The sequence below is a fragment of the Euprymna scolopes genome, chromosome 18 (assembly GCF_053919585.1).
Source record: "Euprymna scolopes isolate OS-2025 chromosome 18, ASM5391958v1, whole genome shotgun sequence".
Taxonomy (NCBI): Eukaryota; Metazoa; Mollusca; class Cephalopoda; order Sepiida; family Sepiolidae; genus Euprymna; species Euprymna scolopes.
Window position 1 is genome coordinate 125,197,233 of NC_136499.1, and position 23,288 is coordinate 125,220,520.

The window sequence follows — 23,288 nt, forward strand, 5'->3', positions numbered from 1 at the left end:
AAACAAGCAAATAATAAATAATATAAAAATAAAATAAAAATAAAAACAAATAAGCAAACAATAAATAATAAAAACAAATAAATAAAAATAAAAACAAATAAAAACATATGAATAAATGAATTTTAAAAAAAAATGACATAAACCAATTAAATCAATAACGTCAAATAGTCATTAAACTTTTAAAAATAACAAAAATCAATAGAAGGTAAATACAGACAGACGGCCATAAACATGATTTGAACATAGAATCATCATCATCATCATAAGACATCAAAGAAAAAAAGAAAAACTAGAGATATTCATTAAAAGATTAAAGAAAAATGATACAATATTTTGAAAACATGATTGCATTTGAGACAAAAATAGAAAAAATACAAGCAAGAACATTTTAATGTAATGTTTTATTTATTCATTTATTTAGTTTAAAAGGCAAAAGTTAATTTTTATTTATTTAAATTAAAGCTATTTTGCGCAAGAAAAAAAACGGCTAATAAAGACAAACAGTTAAACAAAGGTATAAAAAGAAAAATAGCAAAAAATGGCAAAATGAACAAAACAGAAACTAGTGGGAAAAAATAAAAATAAGACAAAAAAAATAAAAAGAAAAAGGAAAACTAAAATAGGAAAAATAGAGAAACAAACTTAACGAAATAAAAAAAGAAAAGAAAAACTAAAAATAAAACAAAAAGGCATAAAAGGTAAAAAAAAAAAAAGATTAAAAATAAAAGGGAGCAACTGAGAAAAAAAGGGAAAAAACGAAAAGGGACAAAAAAGAAATTAGCAAAAAGATAAAAAAAAAAAGATAAAAAAACAAGACGACAAAAAATGAAATAGGGCAAAAAAGATTTAAAAAAAAAAAAAGGGTAACAAAGACAAAAGTAAAAAAAAAGCAAAAAGAAAAGATAAAAAAGGAAAAGAAAACTAAAAGGGTAAAGATTACAAAAAAGAGCAACAAATAAAAAGATTTAAAAAAAAGGGCAACAAATAAAAAGGTAAAAAAGAATGTTCAAAAGAGAATCAAGTAGAAAAAAAGAGAAAATATTTTTTTTAAATATTAAAAAGAATATTTTTTTAAATATTAAAAAAAAATATTTTTTCTAAATATTTAAAAAAATATTTTTTCTAAATATTTAAAAAAATATTATTTTAAATAAAAAATATTTTTTTTAAATATTTTTAAGAAATATTTTTTTAAATATTTTTTTAATATTAAAAAAATATTTTTTTAAATATTTTAAAAAACATTTAAAAAAATATTTTTTTAAATATTTTTTTACTATTAAAAAAATATTTTTTTAAATATTTTAAAAAACATTGAAAAAAATATTTTTAGAAAATAGCAACAAAAACAAATTTTTGCGAAAAATGTATTTATTCTAAATCAAATAATAAATTTAACAACACAAAAAAAATAACAAAAAGAAAATTCATTTTCATTTTTATTTTTTTTAATTTCCAAAATGTGAGCGAGCTTCTCTCATAACAGACTCAAAGATCTTCTAAAGACAACTAAGTTTTTCTAACTCGAGTCACAGACTCAAATAGAAGTCTATCTGAAGATTCTGCACATGCAATTTTTTTGCACATTTTTTTTTTACGAGTTTGAAGTGTCACATATCACATGACTTTGTTTTTGATGCTTTGTTCAATCCCACCCCCACCCCACACAAACATTTTTTTTCTGTTTGAAAAAAAATTACACCCTGTGTAAATTTGGTTCTCCACTTATCACAGCAGCTGAAAGGAACAGATTTAGCACTGCACGTTTAAGCATCAGCAGATGTAGAGTGGTGCTAAATCCATTATTTTCACGTGCACTGATAAACATGGCAATGAATTTACACGCAATCCAAAAATTTTAATTAGATTTTTAAAAAAAGTTGGCATTTTTAAATTAAACATTTTTTTTTTCCTTTTCAACAACCTAAATCTGCTGACGTGATAAATTAAAATTTTTTTTGTTATTGATGCTAGTTCCAATCGGCACTTATGGCGATAAACAAAATGAAAAAAATATTTTTATCGTGTACATACTCTCTACAGAATGAAAATGTCATATTCCAAACAAAAAAGATCAAGTAGTTTGTTTTTAAATTAAGAAAATCAAAATTTAGAGTTTTTAGCGATGTTACTACTAAACTGCATTGAAGCTGAGGCTTATTTTTCACCCTCAGTATTTCGATTTGAGTTGTCTCCCTTATTCATTTCATCAGATTCAGTAATGGCCGACAAAAACATTACAATTCTTAGTTGTTAAAATGGATTTGCTTGAATAAAAAAAATCAACTACTTGATAAAATTACAAGACTTTTTGGATATTTCATCATTTTTACATGACTAGTACGTACATCATTTCTGTATTTTCTTTATTTCTAATTGCCGCCATAAGTGCCAATCTGAATAAGCACCTTTTGCCTCATTCCTGCTGTCACCACTTTTTCGAGCGCCTTGGTTTTTACTATTTTTTTTTTTGCAATTTGCATCGTCCTTCGGTGTCATTTAAATCAGGACTCACACAATAATGGTAACACACTGATAGAAAATGCTGACAACATTAAAGAATTGAAAACAAAAAAAAAAAGAAAGGATTTCTCAAGGGCTACGACAATCCACAGGTGATCGTTCCTAGTTCCTAGTTGATAAGTGTTCTACATTAATTTGCAAGTTGGTCACATGGGGCTGTTATAGCAACTGTACAGATGGCAGGGGATGGGACCCTGACAGTCTGGTTGCAGCCACACTGACGCAGGTGCAAGAGAATGCGGCAACAAAACAACAGTACAACGCGCACACGTCGTCGGCAAAACATTAGGAAGAGAATTTTAAAAAAAATATATTTTAAACGATTATTTAAGGATAAAAAAAACATCATTTCTCTTTATTCAAAGCTTGTATAAATTCTTCTAATTTCTCCTGAATTTGACGCACACGTTCTGGAAAAAAGAAAAAAGAAAAGATAATTAACGGATCTAAAACAAAAAATTTGAACAATTACAAGAAGAATCTTTAGTGCTTGTCCAGAATTCACCTTAAGAAATCTATATATCTATAAAAGTGAAATTGTCTCTCTGTGTCTGTCTGTCTGTGTGTGTACATTTCCCACGCAAATTACTTTGTCAATTTTCAGTCTACAGACCAAAGATTTGACATTTGACATAAGGGGCATTGAGATTTGGGCAAATCTTTTTAATCGGTCTTCGGACAGAAATTTGGCTGTCATGGGGTCAAAGTTCAACGATTTAACCTTTGTAAACTCTACTAAACTCCTCCGCCAATTTTGGGTCTAAACACTTGAAATTTTAGATGTAGGTTACTTGGACATGGATTAAACTTTTTAATTTGATTTGAGCCCAAAACAATAAATGTTAAGATGTCAAAATTGGGGTCAAAGTTTTAAAAAATTTGAACTCTCAGCCAATTTTTGGTCTAAACATTTGAATTTTGACATAAAGTGTATTCAGACATAAGGCAACCTTTTTAATCAGTTTTTGGCCGAAAATTTGGCTACCAAGAAGTCGAAATTGAAAGAGTTGACATTTGCAAACTCTAGCAAACTCCTCCGCCAATTTTGGGTCTAAACTACTTGATCAATTTATGTGATTTTTTTGTGTATGATATTTTCTTTAGTTTCTTTTTTTTTTTTTTTCATATATAGGAGAAGTTCTGGACAAAAACTGAATCTTTTTTTATTCTTTTATTATTATTTTATTATTATTATTTTTATTATTATTTTTATTATTATTATTATTTTCTTTATTATTATTATTATTTTTATTATTATTTTTATTATTATTTTTATTATTATTTTTATTTTTATTATTATTTTCTTTATTTTTATTATTATTTTCCTTTATTATTTTATTATTATAGTTTTTATTCATCATTATTATTATTTATTATTATTTTCTTTTATTATTTACTAGCGGGGGGTACCCGGCATGGCCCGGGTATTTGTAGGTGTGTGTGTGTTGGGGGGGAGGGGTCAAAACAACCCTGTTTTAAAAAAAAAAACGTTGGCCAGGTGTTTGGAGGTGTAAAAGAAAAAAAAAGTTTTAGTAGGAAAGTAGGCTTGAACCCCGAACCTTTGATGTGGAGATGGAAACGAAATGGGAAAAAAACCCTGGGACTTAGCCATCTCGGCCACGAGCGAGGAGGAATGAAAAACCTCTTAATTTAACGTTTATAAAATGAAATTAACAGGTGCGAGAAACTTAAGTCGCGTGATGTTTGACCTTGAAACATGACGCGGCTGCAAGCCAGTTTTTGCTTGTTTTATACTGAAAAGCGAAAGATACACGGGACGATTAAAAAATCTGGAAAAAATAACGCGTGACAGTCGGGCAAATTAAATAGACAGGCGACCCCCGTTCATAACTCATATATATTATAATTTAGATGTGATAAAAAAAGTTTTAAGGAATGAGCCGACCGAAAAGTCCAGCGAAAAAAGCTTTTTACGGACATACACAAAAACCGAACACACATACATACATTTTCGCTTTTATATATATACTAGCAGGGGGTACCCGGCGATGCCTTGGTGTCTTGAGGTAAATCAAAACTCGGGGGGGGGGGGGGTTAAATAATAATAAAAAAATGTTTTGGTAGGTGAGTATGAGAATCGAACCCGTACCCTTGAGTTGGAAATTAATGTGAAAAAAAAAAACGTGCGAGGTTACCATTGGGCCACCGCGACATACAGCGTAGACATGTTTAAATTTATTTATGTAACTATAAAAACAGGCGTGCGTAATAAAAGTTAAGTTTGCTGCTTCCATTTGACCTAATTAAGAAGGTCAAATAGAAGTCACGCAGCGTCTGAGTTTGTTTATCAAAATTTGACTGTCTGATATACAAGAATCTGATATACAAGATTGATCAAAGCTGATTGCTTCTGGACGTTTTTCCAGGCGCAATGCCGCGAAGACCTCGTTTGAGTTTAGTTTCACTCAATCAACACGCGAGAAGCCAAAATAGCAATAATTTTGTAAAAATCGACATAAATAAATCTATACGCTACGCGCTTTCCTAATTCCTAGATATTATTATATAGGACCTATATACACAGTTTTAAGCGATAGTAACGACCCCCGGGAGCGTGTGCGAGAAAAGCCTTTTGAAGACATACACGAAATGGTCACACACATTTTGCCTTTTATATATATAGACTAGTGGGGGGGTACCCAGCGATGCCGGGTGTCTTGAGGTAAATCAAAACTCCGGGAGGGGAGGGGGGAGGGGTTAAAAAAAAAAAAAAAAAAAAGCCTCATCAACATGCGAGAAACCAAAATAGCAATAATTTTGTAAAAGTCGACCTAAATAAATCTAGATGCGACGCACTTTCCCAAATCGTACATATTATTATTTAGGACCCATATAAACAGTTGTAAGCGATCGTAACGACATCGGAACCGTGTGCGAGAAAAGCCTTTTGAAGACATACACGAAATGTTCACACACATTTTGCCTTTTATATATATAGATAATTATTTTTTTTTTTACTATTTTCTTTTCTTCTCATTTATTATTATTATTTATTATTGATTATTATTATTATCATTATTATTTTTATTATTTTCTCTTATTATTTTATTATTCTCAGTTTATTCACCATTTTTCCTCAAGTCATTTTCTTATAGAAATATCTCTTTTTTTATACATATTGTTTTTTCTGTTTTTTTACTTTTTTCAACCTACTTTAATCAGACAATGTACAATTTAAAATATAATTTATGTTGCAATATTTTTGATAATTAATGGCGTATGCGCCCTCAAAGTTGGGAGATTCTATTTATAAACGCTGCTTTTAAGGATTGACCAATCAAATTGAACCACGTTCTGCTATCAACCAATCAGAAACCAGAATTGCTCATAAAAATCAAATCTTTTAGCATTCCAGCACATATTTTTTCATCTCAACACGAGAAGGATATTTTGCTCTTTGCCTGCAAAATTATAAAGTCCAGGACCTGTACAGAACAGCTACCCACTGAAAATTCTTCATCTCCAGGAATCTTATAGAATAACTACGCATCGGGAACTCTTCTGAAATTAAACATGGCTTCTAATTCAAGACCTTAGTTCTGGGATTGAGTCACGTTTTTAAAAAAGAAATCCATTTTAATTGTTCTAATTAGCTGTAATTTGTAATTAACTGAACAAGTCATTCATCTCTCATTTTCCATTTCTTCCACCCTCTCTCATCTTGCTTTGCTTCAACTAGTCACTTTGTCAGCATTTGCAGAAAGAGTGACTCTGTTTTCACCCAAAATACAAATAAAACTACAGATATGAAAGTCGTTCCAAAAGTAATGCCTCTTATTTTTTATTTTGCCTGAACGGATCAGAGGAGATTGCAAATTGCATTGTCATCATGATTAAACTTATGCATTCATGATCTGAAATTTTCATCTCTCTGTTGCAGATATTGACGGTGTGAAAGTCCAAGAAAGCAATCCCTGTCATGGATGTGCATCAGAAGCAGAGATGCGTAATTTAATTTTTTTAACAAAAGTGCATTAAGAATGCTGGTGACTATGTACAAAATTTATTCTGGAGCGCAAAAATTTCCTTGCGACCCCTGTCTTCCTAGCTCAATATTTTAGTTTTGGAGTTAAAAAAATAGGAGGCCTTACATCTGAGACAAAAGCAAAGTCAAATAGTGGAAGTGTTTGTGACCCAAAGTAGAACGGATTTGGATCAGAATTTATAAAAACTTACTTAATTCCTCCGCAAGATCCACTCTTTTGCCAGTCACAAGGGTTTTCAGCTGGGCCTTGTCCTCCGACATGTCTTCTAAGATATTTTTCACAATCCTCTCCAAACGCCGAGCTTAAAAAAAAAATTTTGATAAAAGAAAATTTTAAAATAAAAACCATAAAAACAAATGCATCAGCATTTAACATCAACTGCATCTACCCGGCGTTGCCCAGAATCCAGTAAACTCATTTTAGTTTTCACATTTTTATATGTTTGCACATTTTTTAAACTTACACAGAAATGAATAAAATTTTAGTTGTAAGAGAAACAACTCTTTATTTTTTCAATAAAAAAATGTGACCTATTTCTCCATGATGATTTTTATTTTTCGATCATCACTGAAAAAGGTCTCCATTTTAACAGTTGTTTTGACAGGACTAAATCATTTTTCTAAATAAACTACAGTGATGCATGTTATTTTAGTGCCAATAACATGGTGCAACAATAACAAGTAAGGGGGGTGACCAAACAGTACAAAAAAAAAATGGTATATTAGAACCAGTAGACAACCCGTGACCCAAACAAATAAAGAAGAGTTTTACTAGTATACAGATAACTAGATGAAAGGAACAGGTTTCTTTGTAGTTCAGTCAAGAAATGAAGATAATTCTTCAGGTGTCAGAGCCTTTCACCTGAAGAGAATATGGTGGTATAATCTCACACCACATATTTTAGTTGTTTGGCCTTTTGGCTAAGAGTAAAGTGTAGTATCTGTTCTGATACTACACTTCACTTTTTCTGTCCTTGGTCAGTGGAAGAGAAATCCGTTTAGATAATTTTTTATTTTTGTTCCTATCCAGAGTGCTGCTTTTTGGGGAGCTGGATCTTCCCCACATTAAAAACCGACCTTGTGTCTAACTCTGCCCTCGTGAGGAGGTAAATAAATAGCAACAATAACTCCTATTTGTTATTCAAAACATTATCTATTATGATTGTTAGAATTATATCGTCTGTGATATAACATGTACAGGATGGGGCAGAACAACTTGCTTATTTAAATTTAATTGGTATTCTAAATAAGTTGCTCTGCCCCACCCTGTAGAAGCCATCCTGATCTTTTAAAGTCATATCAAATTATAGTACATTGATAGAGCAAATCCAAAACTATAAGAAATTCAGTTGGAATTGTATAACATAGAAATTGATTTTGCAGAACATGATTGAGTTTTGTGCAAAAAAGGACAAAAAACAATAAATCAAATTGGTGCATTTAAGTCATGAAGTCAATATCTTCAAACAGCCTGATCTCATAGAATCATAGACAACAAAACATCTACAGAGAGATGGAAGGGAGACGAAACAAAATAAGACAAAACATGATGGGGAAGTGGAAGAAAGATAAAAAAGAAGGAGGGAGAGGGAAGAAAGATGGAAGGAGGAAGAAAAATAAAAGGAGGGAGGGGGAAGAAAGATAAAAGGAGGGAGGGGGAAGAAAGATAAAAGGAGGGAGGGGGAAGAAAGATAAAAGGAGGGAGGGGGAAGAAAGATAAAAGGAGGGAGGGGGAAGAAAGATAAAAGGAGGGAGGGGGAAGAAAGATAAAAGGAGGGAGGGGGAAGAAAGATAAAAGGAGGGAGGGGGAAGAAAGATAAAAGGAGGGAGGGGGAAGAAAGATAAAAGGAGGGAGGGGGAAGAAAGATAAAAGGAGGGAGGGGGAAGAAAGATAAAAGGAGGGAGGGGGAAGAAAGATAAAAGGAGGGAGGGGGAAGAAAGATAAAAGGAGGGAGGGGGAAGAAAGATAAAAGGAGGGAGGGGGAAGAAAGATAAAAGGAGGGAAGGGGAAGAAAGATAAAAGGAGGGAAGGGGAAGAAAGATAAAAGGAGGGAGGGGGAAGAAAGATAAAAGGAGGGAGGGGGAAGAAAGATAAAAGGAGGGAGGGGGAAGAAAGATAAAAGGAGGGAGGGGGAAGAAAGATAAAAGGAGGGAGGGGGAAGAAAGATAAAAGGAGGGAGGGGGAAGAAAGATAAAAGGAGGGAAGGGGAAGAAAGATAAAAGGAGGGAAGGGGAAGAAAGATAAAAGGAGGGAGGGGGAAGAAAGATAAAAGGAGGGAGGGGGAAGAAAGATAAAAGGAGGGAGGGGGAAGAAAGATAAAAGGAGGGAGGGGGAAGAAAGATAAAAGGAGGGAGGGGGAAGAAAGATAAAAGGAGGGAGGGGGAAGAAAGATAAAAGGAGGGAGGGGGAAGAAAGATAAAAGGAGGGAGGGGGAAGAAAGATAAAAGGAGGGAGGGGGAAGAAAGATAAAAGGAGGGAGGGGGAAGAAAGATAAAAGGAGGGAGGGGGAAGAAAGAAGAAAAATAATATTGAGCCAAATGGGGAAAAATTAAGACATTAAGTTCCAGTGGTTTTGCTTTTTCTTATTAAAAAAGGTGAAATTTGCAAGAAAACAAATAGAAAATCAGGCAAACTTCCTCCTGAAACTTTGTTCTTTCTTATTAAAAAAAGCAGAATTTTACATTTTTTGAATTACCAAAAAGCAAGGAACTTGTATCCCAAACATATATAATACCTCTTAAATGGAGTAGCTGTCCATAACACAAAATCAGTTAACCTGGTGAGTATGTTGACTATAACGTCACTTTTTCCAAAGAATAGGCTAGAAAATTCTGCCATCATCTGCCGTGTGTTGGTTTTTTGACGAAAGGTGTACACTCATATATTGTTGTCAAGTTTTTGACCTTGAAGTCGTATTTATTTTTTTTAACTCCACCGATCGTGATGTTACAACATGCCTATAAGCAATCTTGTCAGACTGAGGAAATGTTGTCTGAAATTAAGTTCATATTTCGAAAAAGTACAAAACTCATTGAAAGACAGAGGAGGTTTATTTAGCTTGATCTTTGTTCCATATCACTAACCAGTAGAGTGGGATAGAGAGAGGGGGGAGGGGTGGCGGTAATCTCTATTTAATTATTTAAAAATAAACAAGTATGCTTCCAACTGAACTGGCAATCAAAATTATAATCTTACTTTGTACTGCTTACTCCTGTATGCACCTTTTGTATTCTTGCTAGATTGCAATTAAGTTTTTTTGGGTTTTTTTTAAGAAAAGCAACAAGTCATGACAAAACCATAGAAGACAAGAGAGGTTTATTTGCTTTGTTCTTGATACAAACCATTAACTAGACAGAGAGAGATTGATAATTACTGCTTGAATCTTACCGGGACATTTTACAAATGCATGTTTGCACACATGGGCTTTCAATCGAACTGACAACTTTTCTCACTCACTCTCTTTGAGCCATATGATGTCACATCTGTTTCTATCAATTCCCATGTAATAACTAATATGGAGAACCCATCATCATCAACATTTTTTTTCTTTTACTCTTAATTTCCCCCACTCTTTATCTGTGCCTAAACCTAAATGTAGATTCCATGAACAAAGCTTCTTTCTTAGAACTGCATGCCTATAGAACTCTCTTCCATTTACCAGCTTTCCAACTGATTACAATCTAATTGTCTTCAAGTCCAACATAAACAAATTCTTGATGAACCGTCCCCTAAGTAATCCAATTTACAAAATTCTACTACTTATGTTTACTATGCTATAATCACATTGACTAATGTATACCCATTAATCCTTATCCTCGAGTGGCCTCCGGACCTTGATAAGTGGTGATTCCTGTGTAAAAAAAAGACAAGGTATATTGCCACTGTGTCTACAGGGACACTATGTAGGGAGTTGAGCAGCGATATGTCTCTTAACATCACATTACATTTAAATTTCTGCATGCTAATACAGTTAAGATAGCAGGAGGCTGGGAGGGAATTCCAAAGTCTACCAGTTCAAGGGAATAAACTACTAGAAGTAGAAGGCTTTCCAGTATCTAGGGATCTCTCTAGTGAAGGGGTGGGATTTTACTGCTTATTCAGTTAGTCAAGAGTATTCACGTCAAGGAGGACACAAGTGTAAGAAGTTCATCAAAGCACATTCTATTCAAATACTCGTAAAACAGGCACAGGGATGCAACAATGTGGTGATGGGACAGATGGTGGAGCTTGGTTGATAGTGCGGGATCGATTAGGTTGGTTGGTTGGTTGTTTTTGTTTTATGGCATATCAACCCTTTTCAGGTTATTTAATGCCGAATCCAGTGATTTTGAAGAAAAAGTTTTTAATACAATAAATGTTTGTTTTTTTTAAAGTCAGTTTCTATTTAACCCATGGTTGGGACTCTAACAGGCCCTACAACTCCGGATCAGAGTGGACCTGGGAGCAATGGCAATTAAGGGGTGGCTCCACACTCCTCAAAGCCCGCAAGCTGGGGCCTCACTATCGGATATAGTTTAAGGTCATATCCAGGACCCGATTAGGTTGGAGACTCTTTTTGAACCCTGTTTAAGAATGAAAGACTGTAAATACTCCAGTTCAGATTGATAAACTTGCAAAAGATAATTGAGTTTATTTACAAAACGGAAAGTGATTGGCTTACCTTCATTGTTCATGACTTGTTGCCGGAGAGCATTGGCCGTGGTTTGCAGCATGCGTTGGAATCGCCAAAACAGGACGACATCATGACACTGTAACTATTAAAGTGGGTGAAATGATAAGAAACAATGCAAAATGAAATGAAGGTACCGTAAGTTTCTTCAATATATACATTTATATGGGACGGATTTTTAAAGTTGGACCTAAAGAGAATTTACGCTGAGAAATCAAACTTCTGTTCAAACTAACCAATTTTTATTTATATTGTTGTACAATGTTTGCAATAAACTAACATACTTTGTTACAATTTATTCAAAAATCAAAAATATATTTAATCCGGTCCAGCAGTTTGTTAATATGGAGACATTTTTAAATAATTACATGAATAGAAATATTAACAAAAGGAAATGAGTTTTAGCATTCTTTATTTGTTTTTATTTGTCATTTCAGGTTTACTTACAATTACGTTTTCGGATTTTTACTTTTTCTTTATATGCAAAAGTAAGATTTCATTTGTAAATTAGACAATGCTGGATTATTGACAATTTGAGCATTTTTTTGGCTTCAAGGTTTGTACAGATTTTTAAGGGCTTTTCAAGGCTTTTCAAAGTTTTTTAAGGTCTTCTCCAGACAAAATTCAATTTTTCAAAACAAAATTTAATGTCTGTTTAACAATCAACAGCAATTTGAAAAAGTAACCAACATCGCTACCATCTTATCCATATTTTTTGGCCCGTCCAGTCTTATTTTAGATTATCACTTTTTTTTTTTTTTTTGGGGGGGGGGGGGGGTGATTTTTATTTATGAAATGAAATACTTATGCATTTAGGATGCAATTAACCCAATTAAAACATAATGTGCAATGCTTTTATTCATTTATGGAATTTAGGTTATTGTATTTTGAGGTTTTTTAAAGAAAAAAAAGTACTAAAAGTTATAAAAATAATGCTAACAGAAATTCTTTCTTTTTCTTTTATGGAAATCACTCCAGACAAGGCAGGGAGTCACTTGATGTAAGGAGCTAAAATGAATAATTGAATAAATAAAACACTTCAAGGTAAAAAAAACTCGCTAACAAGAAGTGTTAGATGAATAGATTCCAGCACAGAAAAAAACAATTGTTCCCCCTTTGTCAGAAACATCGTTCATGGAATGTGAGGATTAAAGGACAAAATAAGAGAATTACGAGGCTTTCAAAAATAAATCCGTGGTTCACTTTCTATTCTCTTTGACCGACACGAGTAGTTAACGTAATATTCGTAGCATTGAATGTTGGGTTTAATCTTTAGTGGAAATATAAAACCAAATACTCACTTCCGAGTCTTGGAATCCCTTTTGGTAATAATAAAATCCTTTTTTGCATTGTTGGGCTGTTGCCAAAGCTTTCTTGAAGAAATGTGTTCGGAAAACTTGGTACCAAGTTGATCGGATCTAGAAGCAAGAATTGATGGCAAAGTTAAAACCTTTACACAACAAACAACACCTTATTCTTTTCTTCTAATAAAAAGTGTTTTTGTTTTAGAGGCAGGAAATTTTAAAATCAATATAAACCACAGAAAAATATTTTTATTATACAACTATGTGATTAATTTCTGGCATTTATAATTTAGATACAATATCAGGTATATGGTCCCACCCCTTTCCCCTACAGCTCTGGCATATATGGCGTAATCTAGAGGTCCACTTTTTGCAACTATGCATTAAATTACTCTGTATTTCGGCAATAACAGATCAAATGTTATCTTTCAAGTGGTCTATTTTGTCTGATTTATCAGCATAGATATGAGATTTTACATATCCCCAGAGAAAATAATCTAATGAGGTTAAATCACACGAACAAGGTGGCCAGTTCATAGGTCATTTTTGTAAAATTATTTGTTCATCAAATGTTTTTCTCAATAAATTAATCACATCACATACTAGTGTGGCATGTGACTCGATTCTGCTGAAACCACGTGATGAATTACCAAACCAAGATGAACTTAAAATAACTGATAGTTGCCAAATCTGCAATCAAAGAAAATAAAGTTGTCAACTTGCATCTAAAAAAATGCCCTATATATACATATAAAACTAGTCTATCATTTCTTTGTCATCAATAGCTTTCTTCCTACAAAATCAATATCTGATTTATGATTTATCAGTTTTTCTTGTTGGTTATTGCAGCATGGTGGTTATAAGAAAACATAATTTAATTCTTCCCAGAAAATATTTGTCCACGGATGGAATTATTTTTAAATGAATGACAGCTTAACAAAAGAGACATAATTGTGTTTGTCTATATTATATAAAATAAACTTTGTTGGTGTGTCTGTGAGTTTATTTCCTACGGACTCCAAAACAGCTGGGCCGATTTTTTAAAAATTTCATACATAATAAAAATATTGGAAGTGAGGAATATTCATTGATCCTTATTAAATCCCAGGCAACGTCAGTTCTCCCTGCTAGTTAAAAAGAAAAATGAATATTTTAATAAAAAAAAAAAATCATAACTCATACTGTATATGCACCAAGTTGTTAAAATTCAATGAAAACAAATTTTCCATACAAATGAGATTTAATAAAAATTCTAACAACAATACTTACAAAGTCATAATCGACGTCGACATTTTGCGTTTGAAGATTGCGACGGACAGTCGTGAGCTCGTCAAGTGCCAATGAATTTTTGTGCCCCTATGAAAAGAACAAATAAAACATTCATCTAACACGTAAAGTTATCTTGTCGGATTTTCAAGTTGGACACAAATAGCATTTAAGCTGATAATTCACACATTGCTTTGGACTAGCCAATTTTCATTTGTTATTGATGTACAGTGTTATTGGCAAAAAAAATATTATTTAGTTTGACCAAGCGGAAACATTTTTAAATAATCACGTAAAAGTAAAAATTTGCAAACACAATTTTAAATTGAAGAATATAATGGGAGTTATATATCTTGAGGTTAAAGATGTGTAGACAAATGAAAATTAAAAACTAAAATAGTTGCACTGTATCCCATGCAACTATTAGGTACAACAAATGTGTGTGTGCATATATATATATATATATATACACACTAAATATTATATCTTTATACTCTTATATTATATTACTCTTTATATTTATATAATTATTATTATATTACTATATTACAGAAATTTATATAATCATTATTATATTACTCTTTATACTCCTATATTATATCTTATACTATTTATAAATATTATATCTTTATACTCTTTTTTGCTGAATCTAATATTTGCAGCCTTTTTATTGAATATACGTTCATTTTTTTTTAATATACTGCATCTTTTATACACACTAATCCTCAGCACATACTTACATATCCTAATAGACATATTACCAGCACATGGAATTCCCTTGAGGACCTAGGAACTTTACCTTATCATTTTCTCCAGAATACCGCTCAAAGGAGTTCACATGGACAATTTACAAAGTTATATTTTTACCTAAACCTTTTTTTTTTTTTTACACTTCATCATATATATTTTTACATTTTACTCCTTTTTTATTTATATTTCCATATCTCTTGAATACTTGTTCTCCTATTTGTTTTTTACCTTTTTCTTCTTTAGTAGTCCATTATTTTATTCCCTATTGATAAATACTTATTTTTTTTATTTACATTTTTTTTTTCATTTCTAATCTAAATGTTCTTAAGCCATTTCTTTTTTTTTGTTTATATATTCTTGTATCTGTATAATGCCAGTTTTTCTCCTCTTCTGATGAGAAGCATTTAGCTTTGAAATGTCATGGCCTAAAGAGGTTTTTCTTTCTTTTTATCCTCTTCCTTCCTTATTAATCTGATTGGTTGGTTGGTTGGTTGTTTTTGTTTTACGGCATATCAACCCTTTTCGGGTTATTTAATGATTCGGAAGTGAAATTTTTTAATAGAATATATTTGTTGTTTTCAAGTCGATTTCTATTTAACCTACAGTTGACACCCTAACAGGTACTACCACTCCAGGTCAGAGTGGACCTGGGAGCAATGGTAATTAAAGGGTGGCTCCACACTCCCCAAAGCCCGCAAGCTGAGGCCTCACCACTGGATATAGTTTAAGGTCATATCAAGGACCAGTATTAATCTGATGATACAATAAAGTTCTATGTAACTTTTATTCACTATCTTTTAATTCAATATATATATATTTTTTATTATTATTACATTTTCACCCCAAACAAGGCACATTGCCACTTTGGTGTAGGAGGCTACTATCAGGAGCAGCAACTACTGGGGCACTATGTAGGGATTTGGGCAGCAAGATGTCGGTTCACGTTGCACTTGAACTTCTGCATGTGAGTACAGTTAGGGAAGCAGGAACCTGGAATGGAATTCCAGAGTCTAGCGGTTCTGGGGAAGAAACTACTGGAGTAGAAAGATCTTTTACATCTAGGGATCTCTACTGTGTGGGGGTGGGATTTAGCTGCCTGTCGGGTTTGTCGAGGGTGTCTACGTCGTGGGGGCACAAGTGTCTGCAGTTCGTCAGAGCATTCACCATTAAAATACTTCTAGAACAAGCAGAGGGATGCAACGTTTCGTCGATGGGACAGAGGCTTAAGCTTAGATGCCAGTTCAGGGCCTATCAGATTGGCGACTCTTTTTTGAACCTTTTTTTACTCTTGTCTACGAGCGAGAGACTAGTAGCAGATGCACCAGCCCAAATGTGACAACAATACTCCATACATGGGCGAATGGTGGCCTTATAGAGGTACAGGATACTTTCAGGTGTGTGTGTGTGTATATATATATATATATATATATATATATATAGAATAAATCTTATTATAAATTTTCCTAATGTCTGTCTGTGGGTGTGACGTGGTTTATCTCAGCCTACAGGCAATCCACCCAGAAATGAAGCTTATGACCCAGCGGATGTTTTAGTGATATTTATATCCATGTTTGATGTATGGAAATGCAAAAATATAACGATTTACTAAACAATGTTTTATTTACTGGATATTTTTCTGGTACAAGGACTCGAGTTTGCCCAGCTGGACAAACTTGGGTTCTTGCGACAAAAAACTATATTCCAAAATTCATGATGTTGACCATCTTATAATTTATTCCTTTAATTCAGTTGACTTTTACAATTCTTGACAGTATCTGTTTCGTAGCGAATTACATTGAGCTTCTTAAATAAGGATTGGTATATATTATAAGAAAATGTATTTCTACAGAAATATATATATATATATATATATTAATATTACTTACAAACTGCTTATGAAACTGCTTTTTATAACAACATTTTATTCTTTAATGTTCAATGATCCCCATCTTAGCTGGAGAATCAACTGCACACAACTTGCCCATCTTTAGTTTATAATTCTCATTCTATTCAAAACTTCTATCGGAAAAAAAAGAGATGAAAGCGCTGTTCATTTGCCATAGCTTTCCATCAAGGCCAAGTATGGCACAGGAGAGCTTGTATTGATTTGTCTGCTTTACGTCATATCAACATTTCTTTTTTTGTTTATATATTCCTGTATCTGTATAATGCCAGTTTTTCTCCTCTTCTGAGGAGAAGCATTTAGCTTTGAAATGTCATGGCCTAAAGAGGTTTTTCTTTCTTTTTCTCCTCTTCATTATTTTCCAATTATTTATAAACGATTTATCAAACACAGATTGTTATTTTTTATCTAGAGCTGGGAGTTGAGGTAAGTGTGGATTAATACCTTTCACAAAAAAAAAACGTATTATTAACTAATCAAACATAACAGAAACAATAAGAATCAAGCTTGGCATAGCCAATCCCATAGTCTGAAATGACATCTATTGCACCAATAACTACCATTTCTCTCTCTCTTTAAAATCATGTGATATTGTTCAACCAATCAGAACCTTCAATATATCTCCCCTTTCTCGCCTTTAATGTATAACATTGAGAAGTTGAGCATTTACTAAAAATTTCATCTTCCATCTAATTAATTTGGGGGAGGGAGTCAGCATCCTGTGAATGTTGTCCCTTTTTATTTCAGGTAGAGCAATTACTGATTGGAATCATAGATCATAATTAAAAACTGACCTCTTGGACGAGTAGTTTTTCTAGTTCATTCTTTGTGGCTTGTCGTTGCCGGTGCTCTTCTGTTTGGTGTTTCCAATAAACCCATTGTTCCGTTGTGCTTGGTCCCAGCATCTCATTCAGGATTTCCTGATCTGATAAAATTTAAAAAAAAATAAAATAAAATAAAGAAAACATTATATCATTTTTCAACATTGGATGAACGGTAATCTCTTGCAATATGAAAATATGTTTTCTTCTTTATTTCTGCACCTATTGATATTTTAAAATTAAAACTATTAATACTCAGTTCATTAGTTTAGGATTAAATCCTGTCCATACAAATATATAACCATATTCGTGATTGAGACAATTCCAATATTTTTCCCCGATTCCGATTTTTTATAAATCTCTAAATATTTAACCATAAAATTGATATTTTGTCCTGATTATTGTAAAACACATCTTAAATGTGAATATATTTTCTCAAACGTAAAAACTCACTTCTGAGAGGGTGACTTATAGATTTTACTTTTATTGGAAGTTTACGCCAACATATATTTACTATTTTATCATTACTACCAGCAGTGGAAGATTTTTGTCAAACCAAAATCAAGTGAAGATATAATTAAAGGAATCGTTTTTGGCATCGTAAACAGGCACAATTTTTTATGATTCCGATATCCCAAAAAGTTCTGATTTTCCGCTTCCCAAATCCGATTAATCGTTCCAACACTAAAACATTTACATAAATTAATGTAGATAAAGATTATTAAATAAACAAATGAAAGTCATTTTAAAGTGGCAATATTCTTTCACAAAAGTTTTGTAAGTAAACGTTATTTAAATAAATTAATGATTAGGATGATGAGGCAAAGATTATTTCACAGAATTTGACAAAAACAAAAAACGAATGTATGTAACATCGATGAAAAGGTCATCTAGCCACCATTTCATGCAAATTTTTTAGGAAATTTCTGAAACTAAACAGAATTCACATGAACAGTGTTTCTTTCTAAAAAACTTCCCATATGTCAAACACATTACCACGAGACTGCTTCCTTGCTGATTACAACATGATCTTTATCAAATCCAATATCAAAAAATGTTTGTCTCTTAATTAAGGGGTTCATGCAGAAGAGTAGTACGTTTCCGAGTCAGCATTCTGTAGCATTCTCGACTGGTCTCGATTCACTCAGCACTATGTGATTATGTAAAATAACACCTTTTACGATTGTCATTTGTGACAGCCTCTCAATAGTGAATGACCATTCGTTGTGGCAAAGAGTGATACCCTTAAAAAATTAACCTTGTTTAATATGCATAGGTAGAGACAGAACATAGCTGATCTAAAGGAGTAAACCTTAATAAACTATCCTGCTATCTCAATGGGTTGCAGTAGTTCCTGGTGCATCAAACAAAAGTTTGGTAATGGCTCCGAGAATAGTGTGATTGTGCGGATGACCATCTTCTTCACCGAAGAAGTTAGCGGAGAACTATGATGACATGGTGTCTCGACAAAATATCTGTCCCCCTTGAAGGGGATGATGTTAGGAATGGCATCCAGCCATTAAAAAACTCTTTCAATCTCATGTCAAACATTGCAGAATTTCCTACCCTCGAACACAAGGACCAAAGGGAAGAAAAAACTGGGCAGAAAGAAAAAGATATTTGAAAAATCGATGCCGTAACTTTCAGATTTGTTTATGCATTTTTAATTCTCATCTGAAAACGCTTGGTTTCCAAGTTATAGGCCATTGAACCAAATACTGATCAACAATCTTTATTGTGAACGTCTAACACGTGCAATGTATGTGATAGAGCACCGTCGTTTCTACATATGTGATAGATAAACAGTACCTATGTGGCAGGATCACAGGTAAAATAAACAAACCCTTAAGACCCTTATCCTTGAGTGGCCTCTGGGCGTTGATAAGTGGTGATGCCTATGCAAAAAGACATGAAAGAATGGCACAAAACAAATATAAAATACCCAGGAACAGGAGACAGATCTGAGCATCATGATCTACATTAACTCCTTTGATAATCAATATGATGGCTGGGGGAGGGAGTCAGCATCCTGTGAATGTTGTCCCTTTTTATTTCAGGTAGCAATATACAGTAGACTAAATATATATTTTTGGGATTCATTGGATCAACTTGAGCGTTATTTTCACAACACTTTGAATAATGTAACCTCTGACCTTCTTCGGGTGTATCTTGAAACTTCCAACTCTCGGACACAGGGAAGAAAGAAGATGAAGAATGTTGTCGTCTTTAAGTAATCTCTACCCATCCCATCCATCGTTCCAACTGAGAGTCTTATTAAACTTTATCCTCGAGTGGTTTTTAGCTTTATTTATGACTAATTTAATTTTTTTCATAGTTTTGTTTATTTTACCTGCGATCCTAAAAAGGAAAATTAAACTTTTTAATGCTTCCTACGATCCAAGTAATTTAAAGAAATATTGAAATGATGATACTGACTGGTTTTTAGCTTCTCCTTGATACAATCTTCCATAAATTTAATCGCAGCATCCCACTGAGCCTTTTCAGTGCAAGATGTATCATCAAGGATGTTGATCTGGAACATACGCTGGAAAGAGAAAAAAAAATTTTTTTTTTAAAACATCTAATATATAAAGTAAAGCTGGTCTATTTATCATTTTGTTGTCATCAATTTCTTCTTTTTTATTTTTTTTTTTACAATCAAGGCCCAGAGGACACTCAAGAATAAGGATTAAGGAGTGTACAATAGTCACTGGGACAATATCATAATAATCATGAGTAGTGGAAATTTGGTAAATTGGATTACTTAAGGGAACGACTCATCAAGAACTTGTTTACGTTGGACTTGAAGACAACCATATTGTAGTACGCTGGAAAGCAGGAAAACGGGAGAGAGTTCCACAGGTATGCAGTTTTAAGAAAGAACCTTTGTTCATGGAATCTATGTTTAGGTTTAGGAACAGAAAAAGAGTGGCGAAAATTATCTTTCTACAAAAATTGATATTTGATTTGGTTTGTCAGTTTTTCTCGTGAATCATTGCAGTATGTTTCTAAGAATAAAATGTAATTCGATTTTCGATTTAATTCCTTTCCTAGAAAATACTTTTTCCAGGTCGGAATTATTCTCAAGTGGTCATCATATCAAAGAGGCATTAAAAAAAGAAAGGCAAAACAAAGTACACAAACAAAAGGACGTTTTATCTCAAATACAAAATAAAAATGATTTGCCCACTCATCATTGTGATCGATTGCTTTATTAACAAAGACGCGTGGCACAGTGGTTAGAGTATTTGGTAAAATTCAGTTGTAAAAATGACTTTCTTTTGAAAGTTAAAGGTTCAATCCTCAGTGTAAGCAACCAAAAATATAATTGTGAATTAGGATTTCTATTCAGTCATGGCTGATGGAACAAGAGCATGCCCCCCCACCCCCCGTGAATTAAACAAAGGGTTCTGTTCGAAATTCCATGCGGATTCTAGATTTTGAGAGAAATATTCCAGATTCAAGATACACCTAATAAAAGGTCCAAGGTTACATTGACCGAAACGTTGTGAAAATGAAACTCCAGATGAAAATAGTAGTCCAAAGAAATCAAATAATATGAATAATCAATCCTCATCTCAAAATTTCAGAAACGTTTTAACAAATTTTTAAAAAATCTGTTTCATCCGTCAGATAAAGCAAATACTGCAACTGTTAAAAATTTAATTTTCAAATTTCATATTTAATTAATAGTTTTTGTTTTGGTTACTGATATCAAAGGAGGAGGAGTACTATTTTTTCTTTTTACTTATCAAGGCCCGAAAGCCACTCATGAATAAAAGTTAATGAGTGTAAAGTGATGGGTAGAATTTGATTATTTAAGGGGACGGCTCAACAGGAACTCATTTAGATTGGACTTTAAGACAACTATGTTAGCTCAACCGTAGAGTTCCACAGGCGGGTAGTTCTAGGAAAGGAGGTTTGTTTATGGAATTTTTGTTTAGATTTAGATAAAGATAGAGCGTGGAGAAAATTGTTGACAGTTGTTGTAGCTAGTCGAGTGCTTGTGATGAAGGTTTTGCGGAGGGAGGGGGCATAGATTCAAGCTCAGTCGAGCACTTACCATGAAAATAACGAGTAAAAATAGACTCGCAACGTCTCTTTTGTGGGAAAGATTGCAGGGAGGAGAAAAGGGATCACCTACTAGATTTCGAAGCTGTTTTTAAACTCTGTTATGGCAGGAGAGTGTGCCACAAGCAGCTTCCCCCACCCCAGATGTGAGAATAGTACTCCATTTTGGAATGTATTTGGCTCTTACACAGGTAGAGGATTGTGTTGCGAGCGAGATATCTTCTGGAGAGGTAGAATGATGCAACCACTTTTCCAACAACTTTAGCAACAGATTTATGTAAGTTGTTCGTTTCAGGTCAAAGGTGATGGTCAGTCCCAGAAGAATGTCAAAGTAGGGAGCTTTCTCGAGACGAGATTTATTGATTTCAACTTTTTTTTTTTTTTTTTTGCATTTTCACCTCAAACAAAGGCACAGTGACACTTTGATGTAGGGGGCTACTATCTGGGACATAATTTGCAGGGATATTATGTAGGGAGTTGAGCAGCAAGATGTCTGTTTACATTACACTTGAACTTCTGTATGTCACTACAGTCAGGGAAGCAGGAACCCGGAAAGGAATTCCAAGTCTAGCAGTTATGGGGAAGAAACTATTAGAGTTGAAGGCTTTCTGGCATCTGGGGATCTCTACTGTGTAGGGGTGGGATTTTGCTGCTAGTTCAGTTTGTCGGAGGTATTTATGTTGACGGGGGGGGGGGGGGGGTACAAGCGCTTGTAGTTCGTCGGAACATCTACCATTAAAATACTTGCTTGTAAAACAGGCAAAGGGATGCAACATTTCGTCGATGGGAGAGAGACTGAGGCCTAATTGACAATTCAGGACCTATTAGGTTGCCGACTCTCTTTGGAACCCTGTCCAGGAGGGAGAGACTAGTAGCAGATGCACCAGCCCAAATGTGACAACAATACTCCATACATGGGCAAATTATGGCCTTGTAGAGATACAGAATAAAATTCAGACGTAAGTAACTTTCTAGCACAGTAGAGAGAGCCCACCTTCCTCACAGAAGCGGCAATGCTCTCGATGTATCTATTCCAACTCATGTTTCCTGTGAACGTTAAGCCTGAGGAGTTTGAATGAAGTACTTTCAGGTAATGTATCATTAGCCACATTAGCTAATGATAGATGTTTACACCAGTGAAAAGGTGATGAAAAAAAGTCTTTGTTTTTTTGTTTTCCCTCTCCCCCTCTCACTCCTTTCATTAAACTTTTTTGGACAGAAAAGAGGAGGAGGAAAAAAATCACTTTTTTCTCTGGCCGGGAGAAAAAAATGGCATTTAAACCAATTCAACTATAAAATACAAAATTGATTCTGTGATCCAAATGGTTAGCATGCCGTTTAAAAGGCAGAGATTATGAGTTCAAACCTCACTGAAGCAAAAGTAATTTTTTTTTATTTTATTTTTTCTATCTATCTATATATACAAAAGGCAAAATGTGTGTGACCATTTCGTGTATGTCTCGCAAAGGCTTCTTTCGCACACGCTCCGGGGTCGTTACGATCACTCAGAACTGTTTATATACCCACTAGATAATAATATCTAGGATTTGGGAATGTGTGTAGCGTCTAAATTTATTTACATTGATTTTTACATCTTATGTTCGTTCAGCTTTTTCATATAAAAAGCGAAACTAATTCAAAGTTAAGGCAGTGTTCCCGGCAATCGCACCGGGAAACGTCCAGAAGCAATCAGCTTTGATCAATGTGGGGACAAAGTCCTCTTATATCAGACAATTGCTATTCAATCTGGACAATGGGGAGCTGGTTTCTCCCTCCCCAACATCTATTGGGGAAAAAAACCAGTCAAAGTTGGGTAAACAAACCCAAACGCTGCCTCGCAGCAAAAGTTAACTGCGTGACTTCTATTTGACCTCATTAATTAGGTCAAACAGAAGCAGCAGAGTTAACTTTTATTGCGGCCACCTGTCAATACTTAAATAAATTCAAACGCATTTAAGTTGTATGTCGCCGTGG

At 33.5% G+C, this 23,288-nt stretch overlaps 1 protein-coding gene across 12 annotated transcripts in view; it reads right to left on the reverse strand.

Moving 5' to 3' along the window:
• Positions 1 to 1,426: 1,426 nt before the first annotated feature.
• LOC145297804 (dynamin-like GTPase OPA1, mitochondrial) overlaps positions 1,427 to 23,288 on the reverse strand; it is a 180,365-nt gene continuing 158,503 nt past the window's right edge. For all 12 annotated transcript variants that reach the window (XM_080144110.1, XM_080144102.1, XM_080144106.1 and 9 more), the window contains 7 exons: positions 19,680 to 19,788; positions 17,217 to 17,347; positions 13,773 to 13,859; positions 12,501 to 12,617; positions 11,191 to 11,284; positions 6,721 to 6,831; positions 1,427 to 2,933 (listed from right to left, as the gene is read on the reverse strand). In XM_080144110.1, coding sequence (XP_080000236.1) covers positions 2,869 to 2,933; positions 6,721 to 6,831; positions 11,191 to 11,284; positions 12,501 to 12,617; positions 13,773 to 13,859; positions 17,217 to 17,347; positions 19,680 to 19,788 — 714 coding nt within the window. In that variant the 3' untranslated portion in view covers positions 1,427 to 2,868. The remainder of the gene's footprint in view (positions 2,934 to 6,720; positions 6,832 to 11,190; positions 11,285 to 12,500; positions 12,618 to 13,772; positions 13,860 to 17,216; positions 17,348 to 19,679; positions 19,789 to 23,288) is intronic.